General features: G+C 42.4%; 1 protein-coding gene across 3 annotated transcripts in view; it reads left to right on the plus strand.

The window, feature by feature from the left end:
• OVCH1 (ovochymase 1) overlaps nt 1-12544 on the plus strand; it is a 413341-nt gene that overhangs the window by 30527 nt on the left and 370270 nt on the right. For all 3 annotated transcript variants that reach the window (XM_033953446.1, XM_033953447.1, XM_033953444.1), the window contains exon 3: nt 10848-10972. In XM_033953446.1, the coding sequence (XP_033809337.1) occupies nt 10848-10972 (125 nt within the window). The remainder of the gene's footprint in view (nt 1-10847; nt 10973-12544) is intronic.

Here is a 12544-nt window from a genome sequence, read left to right on the forward strand (position 1 = left end):
ATAAAAGGTTGTTTTAATAATGTTACTAATGTGATCATGAAAATTCAATTTGTGATCAAAGATCAGCCCTAAAATTTTAGTATTACTAACTATTTGTAGGGGGACATTTTTTTATAGAAATGGGAGCAACAAGGGAAGAATTGTCTTTCCAGGGGAAAAGCATCACATTAGTTTTTTTATATTAAGTGCTAATCTGTTTAAGTCTAGCCAATGGTAGATTTGATCGAGTTTCTCATTGATCGCTATGATATCAGAAGTTTTGTTGGCATCTAATGGATGTAGAAGCTGGATATCGTCAGCGTAGGCAAAGACTTGGAAACAGTAAGTAGAGGGGCAAGGAAAATATTAAATAATAAAGGGGAAAGAATAGACCCTTGAGGGACACCATATGTAGACTGTGAAGATTTAGATATTGAATCTTTAAAAGAAACAGTAGAAGTACGATTTGTAAGATATGATACAAACCAAGAAAGAACTTGGTCTGTAATACCAATGGATTGGAGTCTATCCAGAAGAAGTTGGTGATCGATCGTATCGAAGGTTGCTGAGAGATCAATGGAGATTAATAGAATTGACTGATGGTGATCTAGAAAATATTGGATAGAAGTAGTCATACCAATCAAAGAATGTTCAGTACTATGGTGATGTCTAAAACTGGTTTGGTTCGGATGTAGAACATTAGTTTTTTCCACAGACTCTGAAATTTGATTAAAAGACGACTTTTTCTATCAGTTTTGCCAGAAAAGGAATGTTTGCTATTGGTCTGAAGTTAGATAGATCTCCAGAGCTCATTTTCTTATCTTTAATAATAGGACGGATGATTGATTTATTTCAGGCCGTTGGTACGGTATTTTGACTTAGGCTTTCATAAATTAGCTTATGGATGAAAGGACCGAAAATATTAAAGTAACGTTTGAGAATAAACGGAGGAATTGGATCAGCTTTAGAGCCCTTAATATTTATGGATTTGAGAATAGACTCAATTTCATTTAAACTTGGCATGTTAAATCTTGAACATTTTGAATATAATGAATCTGAATCGGTTTGTTCATAAGCAAAAGTTATATATTGATTCACTGTAAAAGTGTTTCTGATTTTATTAATTTTTTCAATAAAATGGTCAGCGAGTTCTAGAGCAGTGGGCGAAGATGCAACAGCTTCTGATTGTTTATTTAAACTTGTTATTGAATTAAGTATAGTATAGAGAATTGATGGATTTTTAGCTTTCATAATTTTATCAGAATAAAATTTCATTTTTGTTTGGTTTATTTTTTGTTTGTAGAATTTAGATTGCTCAATGAATGTTTGAAAGTTTATTTTAGTTTTTTCTTTTCTCCACTTACGTTCTGAAGATCTTAGTTGTTTTTTAATGAGAGAAAGTTCAGCCGTGAATCATGGGTTCTAAATTTTGCGATCAGAAATAACTTTAGATTGTACTGGTGCTAGTTTATCTAATAATGATTAAATAATCTATAGAATGAGTTCTAGATTCAGAGAAATCGAATTTAAATGTTGAACGAATTGAGTCTGAAGAGAGGTCATTGAAATTTCTAAAATTTATTAATTGTTGTTTAATGTGAGGTAAGTTATGTGTAATTGTTATTAAAAAGTGGTCTGACCATGGGACTGGTAGACAACAGTTTACTGAAAAATTGTTTCTTGCGGATGTTGTTATTAGGGCCATATCAATTGTGTGTCCTGCTTGGTGGGTTGGCATTGTTAGTAGTGGATAAAAGTCTAATTGTTTTATATAAGAAAGAATAGTTTTAGTGTAATTATTGTTAGGATCATCAAAATGAATATTGAAATCACCCAGAATTAATGGATTTAAAGTAGAGCTACCAAAATCAAAAATTAATGATTGGAGTTGAGTAAGATTATCAGTGTTAATTGGGAGTGGCAAATACATTGGTACCTTGGATTACGAGCATAATCCGTTCCAGGAGCATGCTCGTATATCAAAGCAAGTTTCCCCATAGGAAGTAAGGGAAACTTGCTTTGATATGTTTCCACCCCCCACCTTCCCCTCCCTGAGGCCAGCAGCACTGCTCCCCCCCTCCCCACGAGAACCGCCACGACCTGAGGTCCCCCCAACCCACCCGAACCCTCTTCTTACTTTTCTGTAGCCTCCGTAGCCTCCGCAGCGGCACCGGCACCAGTATGTCCTGTGCATGGTGCCGGTGCCTGAAGATCTGCTTCCTGTGCTGGGCTTCAAGAGTTCACATTCGACGTGAGAGTTCACGTTCGACGTGAACTCTCAGGCCTTGCACAGGAAGCAGATCTTCAGGCACCGGCACCACGCACAGGACATGCTGGTGCCGGTGCCGCTACGGAGGCTACAGAAAAGTAAGAAGAGGGTTCGGGTGGGTTGGGGGGATCTCAGGTAGCAGCGGGGGGGCCCGATGGCGGCGGGGGGGTGCCAGATCGTGGGGGGGAGGGTGCCGGTTCGCAGGGGAGGCGCTCGCAAATTGAAGCGCGCTTGGTTTCCGAGGCGCCGATTTTGCGAATGTTTTGCTCGTCTTGCAAACCGAGGTACCACTGTATATTAAAAGTACATCAGTATGCTTTTCCAGGGTTAGGTGTTTGTCAAGGTTGACTCCTAGTATTTTTATAGTTTGGTCAATTTCGTAATCACGGCCGTTCACGTGAATTGTGTTGTCTTATCTTTTCATTGGGAGATGCCAGGAAAAATTTTGTTTTTTCTGTGTTCAGTTTTAGTTTGAAGGCCATCATCCAATGCTCTATTTGCTTTAGGGTGTTGGTTAAGAGATTAATAAAGTCTGACGACAAGACAGGTTAGTGGTAGCACTACAGTAATGTTGTCAGCATAAATGTAAAAGTTGAGTTTTAGGCTTTGTAGCAGGTGTCCCAATGTGATAAGGTAGATGTTAAATAGGGTCGGAGATAGCGGGGAGCCCTGGGGCAATCCGCAGTTGTTTTTCCAGCTGAAGGAGAATTTGTCTTCTTTGAATACCTGATAGGATCTGAACTCGAGGAATTCCTGGAACCAGTTGTAAGCATTTTCTGTGATGCCTAAGGATTCTAAACAGTTCATTAAGATGGCGTGATCTACTAGGTCGAAGGCAGAACTTAGGTCCAGTTGTAGAATCATTGCACTGGTGCCTTGACTGAGAAGGGAATGTAGATGGTTTAGGAGTGAGGCCATAATTGTTTCAGTGCTAAAGCCGGGTCTGAAACCTGATTGGTTGTTCTGCAGAAGGTTGAATTTGTCTAGGTATGTATTTAGTTCAGCATTTACCAGGCCTTCCATTAATTTAGCAGCAAGAGGGATGTTTGCGACAGGTCTAAAATTGGCTATGTTATTGGATGTTTCTTTGGTGTTCTTTTTAATAGGAGTTATTACAATTTGACCCAAGTCCTCTGGAAACTTGCCAATGGATAGTTGTAGGTTGATCCAGTCTAATAGTTTGGCTTTGAAGTTGATAGGGGCCGCTTTCATCACATTTGGGGGGGCAGGGGTCCAGTCTGTAGTATGATTTGGCGTACTTGTTGTAGAGCTTATTGAATGTTTGCCAGTCAATCTCTTTGATGTTGAACCAACTCATGTCGGCTGTAGATGCATCTGGGTCGTGAGGGAAGATGTAGTCCCAGTGGGAGTCTTGAGGGCTTGATAAAGCAAGTCTTAGTTTTTTTTATTTTTGAATTGAAAAAATCGGCTAAGTCGTCTGCTGTAACTGAGTTTTTCTATTGGGTTCGTGTAGGAGTGAGAATCGTATAGGTCATTGACTAGTTTAAACAGCTTGCTGCTGTTTAAGGAGGTGTTACCTATTTTGTGGGCATAGAAGGCTTTTTCTTCTCTTTGGTTATGTTTTTGTAGCTTTTTAGCATTTGGTGCCAGGCGTTTCTAGTCTCTGGGGAAATTTCTCAACAAACTCTCCTCCAACCCTAGACCTATAGACCCCGAATCACATTGGCACAATTGGACTGCCCTCTCCGAGTCCACCTACCACTCCCTTGCTCCACTAACCACCAAAACCATCTCCTACCCCCGAAAGGCCCCCTGGTACCTACCTCTTCACAGAGAATTAAAACAGAAGTGTCGCGCTTTGGAGCGCAAATGGAAAAAAAATCCAAATCCCCCTCCGATAGACAGACCTGGAGGGCTAACATTAAATTTTACAATTCAACATTAAAAAAAGCCAGGAAAAACTTCTTTGGAGACAAGATCTCCAGATCCAACAACCAGATCAGTGCGCTGTTCAACATCTGGCGCTCCCTAACTACGAAAAAAGACCCGTCGTTGCTTCCACCATCTCTATCAGCCGAGGCCCTTGCAAATTTCTTTAATGAAAAGATTTCCACCCTAAGACGCTCCTTCCCCCCCACAGTCTCCTACAATCCCCTGACCTCTATTGTTCCCAACTCTACCCTACCTGTATCCATTCCTGCCGACAGATCCTGGACCGCCTTCGAGCTTGTCTCTGAAGCGCAAGTCTCCAAACTCTGCCTCAAATTAAAAACTTGCAAGTGCATTTTGGATCCTTTCCCCTCCTACCTATACGAGAACATCCCTACACAGGCCATCACTTCCCTCACCGAACTTATAAACTCTGCCCTAACATCAGGCCTTTTCTCCCCCGACATGGGACACATTTCACTGTCCCCTCTACTGAAAAAGGCCGATCTCGATCCCTCCATTCCATCAAATTACCGTCCTATAGCAAATATCCCTCTCCTAACCAAACTATTAGAATCCATCATATCCATCCAACTCTCATCCTACCTAGAACGATTCTCTATCCTCCTACCCCACCAATTCGGCTTCAGACCCAACTTCAGCACCGAATCCCTCTTGGCCTCACTAATCTCTAAGATGCAACAACTCCATTCTCGCAACAAATTTGCTGTTCTTCTTCAATTCGACCTCTCCGCAGCCTTCGATGTCGTTCACCACGACATCCTAATCTTCCAATTCTCCGAAATAGGCATAAGCTCCACAGTCTTGGATTGGTTCTCGAAATTCCTACGCTCCCGCTCCTACACCGTTAACACAAACGGTACCTCATCCCCCGCCTGGAAGCCAAAATGTGGAGTCCCGCAAGGCTCACCCCTCTCCCCTATCCTTTTCAACATCTACATGTCCTCTCTGAAACTCCTTCATTTATCCCCCCTAGAAACTCTCTACTCCTACGCGGATGACATCCTCATCCTCCTCGAAACCGACTCGAACCTCTCGAACCTCGCTGAGAACATCTCCACATGTATTACGAACCTCCAATCCTGGGCCCAATCTGTACAAATGAAACTGAATGAGTCCAAAACCAAACTACTTTGGCTCGGCCCAATCTCAGACCATTTACCCATCTCCATCCCTCTACCCTCCGGCCCCACTCTTCAGCTTGAGTTTTCAAGCAAAGTCCTAGGCATCATCTTAGATTCCTCTCTCTCCTTCAACGATCACCTCAACTCCCTGGTAAAAAAATGCTTCTTTAGCCTCCATATGTTGAGGAAAGTAAGATCCTGCTTTCATCATTCTCATTTCGCCATCCTCGTCCAATCCACCATCCTCTCTAGACTGGACTACTGCAACTCCATCTATATAAGCCTAACTAAGAAAAACCTCCATAGACTTCAACTAATTCAGAACGCCGCAGCCAAGCTTATTTTCGCAAAAGGCAAGTTCGACCACGTTTCCCCACTCCTCCTCAAGCTTCATTGGCTCCCAGTATACTCCAGAGTCCTCTATAAATGTGCCTGCATAGCCTTCAAGATTCTACATGGCGTCCTCCCTCCCATTATCCCACTCTTCTGGAATTCCTCAAACCCGCTCTCGACTAGATCCTCCCAAAAACTGAAACTATCTTTCCCTTCTATAAAAGGTATATCCCGCGCAGGAAAACTTGGAACATCCCTCCCCTTTAGAACCATAGAACTCTGGAACAATCTTTCATCCCCGCTCAGAAATTCTAGCTCCTTCCAATCCTTCCGCAAACACTTGAAAACTTGGCTCTTTTCAAAAATCTAATCACCTCCCGTGCTCTAGTATCCTGTCCCCCTCTATCTCCTCAGTCCCTCTCCTATATCCTTTCTTTGTAGTTCCTTTCCTTTCAAACTCTGTAAACCGTGCCGAGCTCTGCGCACGCGGAGATGGTGCGGTATACAAACCTAAGGTTTAGTTTAGTTTAGTTTAGAATTAGAGCTTAGAATGGAGTAGTTTAAGTTGTTTTTAAAGATTATTGCCAGTCCTCCACTCCTGCCTCTTTCTCTTGCTAAGGATAGGATTTTGAAGTTAGGGGGGAGGCATTCTTGGATGACGTCGTCATCTGAGAGTAGCCAAGTCTCCGTTAGTAGGACGAAGTCAGGATTGTTGTCGTTTAGAAACATAGAAACATAGAAGATGACGGCAGATAAGGGCCATAGCCCATCAGGTCTGCCCACTCTACTGACCCACCCCCAAGTCTACTATCCTAGGGATCCCACTCCTGGTGACAGGTTCCCTTGGCTTAACCCTCTAAGGGATCCCACATGGGCATCCCATTTGCTCTTAAATTCTTGCACGCTGTTTGCCTCAATCACCTGCACTGGGAGCTCGTTCCAAGGATCAACCACTCTCTCAGTGAAGAAATATTTCCTGGTGTCGCCATGAAATTTCCCGCCCCTGAGTTTGAGCGTATGCCCTCTTGTAGCTGAGGGTCCTTTGAGAAAGAGAATCTCTTCTTCCATCTCGATACGGCCGGTAATATACTTAAACGTCTCGATCATGTCTCCTCTCTCCCTATGTTCCTCGAGTGAGAACAGCCGCAAATTTTTCAGCCTTTCCTCGTACGATAGATCCTTGAACCCCGAGACCATCCTGGTGGCCATCCGTTGCACCGACTCTACTCTCGGCACATCTTTTCGGTAGTGTGGCCTCCAGAATTGCACACAGTATTCCAAATGAGGCCTCACCATGGTTCTGTATAATGGCATTATGACTTCAGGCTTCAGGCTTCCGGCTGACGAAACTCCTGCGGATGCAACCTAACAACTGTCTTGCCTTAGATGAAGCCTTCTCCACATGATCAGCAGTTTTCATGTCTGCGCTGATGATCACTTCCAAGTCTCGTTCTGTTGAAGTTCTAGCTAAGGTCTCACCATTCAAGGTGTAAGTTCTGCAAGGATTTCTGCTGCCGAGGTGCATGATCTTGCATTTCTTAGCGTTGAAGCCCAGCTGCCAGGTCGAGGACCAAAGCTCCAACAAATGTAGGTCCTGTGTCATACTATCGGGTGAATTGCCATCTCTCACTATATTGCATAGTTTGGCGTCGTCAGCGAATAACGTTACCTTACCTTGAAGCCCCTGAGTTAAGTCACCTATGAATATGTTGAAAAGGAGCGAGCCCAAGACTGAGCCCCACGGTACTCCACTGGTCACCTCCGATGTTTTAGAGAGGGTACCATTAACTACCACCCTCTGAAGTCTGCCACTCAGCCAGTCATTGACCCATGTAGTTAGTGTTTCTCCCAGGCCCATTGATTTCATCTTGCTCAACAGCCTGCGATGCGGGACACTATCGAAAGCTTTGCTGAAGTCTAGGTATATGACGTCCATGGATTCTCCCAAGTCTAACTGTTTTGTTACCCAGTCAAAGAAGCTGATGAGATTGGATTGGCAGGACCTACCCTTGGTGAATCCATGTTGACTGGGATCCCGTAGATTCTCCTCTTCCAAGATTGCGTCTAATTTACGTTTGATTAGTGTTTCCATGAGTTTGCATACTATTGATGTGAGACTCATCGGTCTGTAATTTGCAGCCTCTGCCCTGCAACCCTTTTTGTGCAGTGGAACGATGTTAGCTGTTTTCCAGTCTATGGGGACTCTCCCGAACTTAGGGAGAGATTGAAGAGTCCTGATAGCAGTTCTGCCAGGACATCACGCAGCTCACTGAGCACCCTGGGGTGTAGATTGTCCGGTCCCATGGCTTTGTTCACCTTGAGTCTTGCCAGTTCGTAGCAGACATCGCCAGGTGTGAACTCGAAATTTTGAAACGGGTCTTCCACGCTGGGCCTTGCCTGCAACTGCGGACCATGCCCCGGTGCCTCGCAGGTGAAGACAGAGCAGAAGTATTCATTCAGTAGTTCTGCTTTATCAGAAGCTGATTCTGCGCAGTTCCCATCTGGTTTTCTAAGGCGTACTATCCCGTCTGTGTTCTTTTTCCTATCACTAATATACCTGAAGAAGGATTTGTCCCCTTTCTTCATGTTCTTTGCCAGAGTCTCTTCTACTCGAAGTTTGGCCTCCCTGACTGCCGTTTTGACCGCTGCAGACCTCGCCCTATGTTCTAGTTTAGCTTCCCTAGTCTCCGTTCGTTTGTAGGAAATAAATGCTTTTTTTCTTCTCCTTGACGAGGTGCGAGATTTCTGCGGAGTACCATTGGGATTTGTTGTTTCTCCGCCGTTTGTGTACTGATTTAATGTAGAGGCTTGTCGCTTCATGTATGGTAGATTTCAGGGATGACCACATAGCTTCCACATAGCCAGTGATAAATTTGTTGGGATTTGTTCCTCTTAGAGCTTATATAGGTAGGATTCTCTGAGGTTAGAGTAGCATAATGGGACTTTGGGAAAGGGGTGGGATGAAGCTAAGTTTTTTTAGTGCTCGGTCTTTTTTGATGTATGGTCTGGGAGATCTGCGGAATGTTGTCAGGATGGGATCTCTGAAAGGCTAGAGTCTGTGTAATCATGGGCTAATGGGGGTTTGGGTTTGAAGCTACGTACTGTCAAGTACTAGGTGAGGAGGGCGGTTGCCTTGCTTTTTAAACCGATTAGGTATAAGGCGAGAAGTAGTATGCTCAGGCTATGGTGAAGGAGCACCATATTGTTGAGATAATCGGAATATACAATTGTACAGTAGCCAGCTAGAGGGTTACTTATGAGCTATAGAAAACCAAGCTAGACTCTACAGAATACACAGGTTATATAATTGTACAGTGGTCAGATAGCAAGTTATCTGCCATAAAGGGGGTTCTTTAAGGCTCTTTGCTGGAGTCAGAAGTACAATTATACATTTATACATTAGACATACCGCAAATTGGTTGCCTTGTAGAGGATTTGTGAGGCTCTTGTACTAAATAGACAAATTAAATAATGGGTTGGGCCGCCATTACCTGACTTAAAGAGGATTTGTAGTGTTCAGAGACGGAGTCGCATGCAGCCGGTTTGAGGTGCAGACAAGTCCGGCGGAGGGCTACTGAAACTGCCAGGAGCTCAGGAGGTCAAGGCGAAGTGAGTCTTGTAAGTGCAGCAAATCCGTTGTTTCACAAAGGCACTCACTAAGGCGCATGCACCTCTGTCGTGCGCCTTCATCGGCGTGTCGTTGGTGCTGTGGCTGTTTTAAAGTGTTCCCCTGCTGGATCGGGGGAGGGGCGGAGCTGTGCTCTCACTCTCTGCTGGGCTCCTGATTTCTCCTGCTGCCCGCTGGTATCGGTGCGGGAAAGGCAGGCTCCCGACGGCTCTGAGGCTGTTTTAAAGTGTTTCCCTGCTGGATCGGAGGAGGGCCGTTCAATTTCATGATTTGACAGGTAAAATCATCTTCCACTGAAAGATGAATTTTTGTTCTTTTATACAGAAATATTTGCAAAATGTCTTCACCTCATTGTAAATGTACTTTTAACAAGACCACAAATTTTAGTTGTCAGAACTGACCAGCTGGAGCCAGTGTTCTCTTAAAGGGGCTTACATCTTATTTGTTTATATAGTACTCAGGTGTTCTGATATGTGAGTTTTAATAAGATCATTGTTTGACCTATATAATACAAACTGCAGAGGCAGATTGTACCTTGTTAGTAGTTTATTATATAATCAGTATGTTGCAAAATAAAGTTGAATTCACTCTGAGGTATTGTAACTGATGTTTGTTAATTTTGTGATTGAGCAATACAATGTCCACAATATTGAAAGTGGCTCGGATTATTGTCCACATTTGTTTTGGAGTCATTAACCTTTCCCCTAAATTCCGATGGCAAGTGTATGCAAATTTTGGTAGTTCTTGCAATTGAGGGTGTATAGTAAGGACGTTCCAATGTTTGATAACTTATTGAATTAAATAGAAATGAATAAGGAGGTATATAAACCATGGACTCTAGATTTTCATTATTTTTCTTTCAATTCTGTGATGTAAGCCATTGATTGTGTGTATCGTGCTTTTTTATTTGCTTGTTTAACAAAATGTCCTGGATATTCTTGTTGCAAGAATCTTTGGATCAGACCTTGAGCATGAAATTTGAATCTATTCACATTGGAACAAATTCTTATCTTCAAACTCTCCAAAAGGTATACTATCTCTTAAATTCTTTGACTGAAAACTCTTATAATACAATAATGAATTGCGATCAGTTTCTTCCTATACAAGTCTGTACCAAAGTCATCAATGAAGAAAAAGGTTACAAGAATGTCCAAAAATTGTATTTGTGATTGATTCTTTTTGCTCTCAAATGCTCTCAAAGGTTATGTTGGGATCAACCCCATTGATATATTGAAAAAATTATTGCAATTCACTCAGAGATCCCTGCTGTATCATGACATCAATAAACCTTCTCCATGATAAAATACTATTGGCATATTGACTAGTATATACAAATTTCTATTCAAATTGGGTCATATATAGGCATGCTACTGAAGGGGCTACTATAGCACCCATTGCTACCCCTTAACCTGGAGAAAAAAATTCACTGTGAAATTAAAAATTATACTTAATCACAAATTTAATCATAGACATAAAATCTCCCAGTTTTTGCTCTGATATAGGTAGTTGTATTATGCCATGTAATCAAAGGAGCATCTGCTTGGTACTATTCTTGGCATACAGTATATTTGAGAATTCTTAGTGTTATGCATTGTTTGCATAGGATGGAAATGTGGGACTCGTAAAGTGGACTCAAAATCCAAGAAGTCTGGAGCATTCCAACAGTTTGGATTCACTGCAAGAATTATTGGAGGAATAACATCGCATATTGGTGAACACCCATGGCAGGTCAGTATATTGAACAAAAGCCTTTCTTTTTCTGCTAAGGAAGCTGGGAAATGAAAGTACCGCATTTCAATATTTAGAAGGCTCTTTCAAGAATGGCCTAGAAATCAATTAGGTTTGTTCAGTGTTATTCTAATAAGTATATACCTCAATGGTGTGATGTGACATTTTATAGCAGGAAGTTAATAAATGTACTAAACTGGATCGCCCAACATTGGCATTTTTCTAGGTCCGGTTTCCTCAATGTGTATGAGATCTGCACACAATGGAGGCAGTGCATGCAAATAGATCTCATGCATATTCTGTGGTAAATCAAATAACACAATTATGGACCACAAATATTTCAAATAGCCTCAATTAAATCAATACATCTTTATTACAAAGAAGCTATTTAGCAAATATAATCATTCATTCATTATTTATTATAACATTTCATTCTTGTACATATAAAACCAATAAAATCTCACTCTCCCGTGGATTCCTCTCCCCTCACCACTTTCATCAAAAGAGATCAGTTTGTTGTACAAGCTTGCTCTAAATATCAGCTGAAAAACCAAAATAACCGTCCTTGTTTAAAGTTCCTTCTCTCAATTTTTTAAGTAATCTTGCTTCAAAAGATCTCACTCCTAATTAGATTGTCCAACCTCACTTCTCGAGTGCCACAAACTGTGCTAAACATAAGTGTAATATGTATCCTTAACCAGGATTAATATATTCGTTATTTTCTGTTAACGATGTCATGTCTTGCTTTATCTATAATTGGCATTTCTCCTTTTGCCTTGTTGATGTAAAGATGTAAAGGAAAAAGTTCTGTTGCACCACCTATCCAGAATACATCCTTCAGAGTTTATAGCCTGCATTATCCCACAGTTCTAAGCAGGGAACAAATATTAGTACATTCACAATAAAACAATGCAAAAGACAAGAGGAAAAAAAATCCAAAAATTAAATACGGCTTTGGATGACTAATACATTAGAATATGCAGTTGTTAATCACATACAACAGTACTATAAACTATAGGAATATATCTAATGCTTAAGTGCAATAAAGTTTGAGTGAATGTTTTTAGCTGCTTATAAAAATGTAACAGACCTACCAAAGCATGTAAATCCAAAGGTAGTTCATTCCACCACCTTGCCTGGAGGATTGTCCAAAGATTTGTCCAAAGGTGCAGCTTTGGGAGGGATGAGCATGGAGCAGTGAGGGAGGAAAGGGACATTCACCCGCCAGCCAGATCAGACGATTTTTGGACACACTTCACAAAATGTCCAAGCTCGGACTTAGACATCATATTGAAAATAGCCCCCTACATGTAATAACATATTGAATTGTGGTTCAGCATTGCCTTGATAATGAATGTGACTGTTAGGCAGACTGGGAGCGGGCGGCGGGGCGCAGACGGTTGCCAGGCAGCCGCAAGGACAGCAGGCCTCGCAGCCTCAGCAGCCGGGGGCCGGCGGGTCCCAGGCGACAGCGGCCAAAGGAGCGGCGAACGCCGGCCAGGGGAAGGTGCAGTCCCCGCCGCCCAAGCTGGGCTCCTCAGGGCCTCCGTCGCAGGGCGCGCAGCAGCAGAA

This window comes from Geotrypetes seraphini, chromosome 7, assembly GCF_902459505.1.
Source record: "Geotrypetes seraphini chromosome 7, aGeoSer1.1, whole genome shotgun sequence".
Lineage (NCBI taxonomy): Eukaryota > Metazoa > Chordata > Amphibia > Gymnophiona > Dermophiidae > Geotrypetes > Geotrypetes seraphini.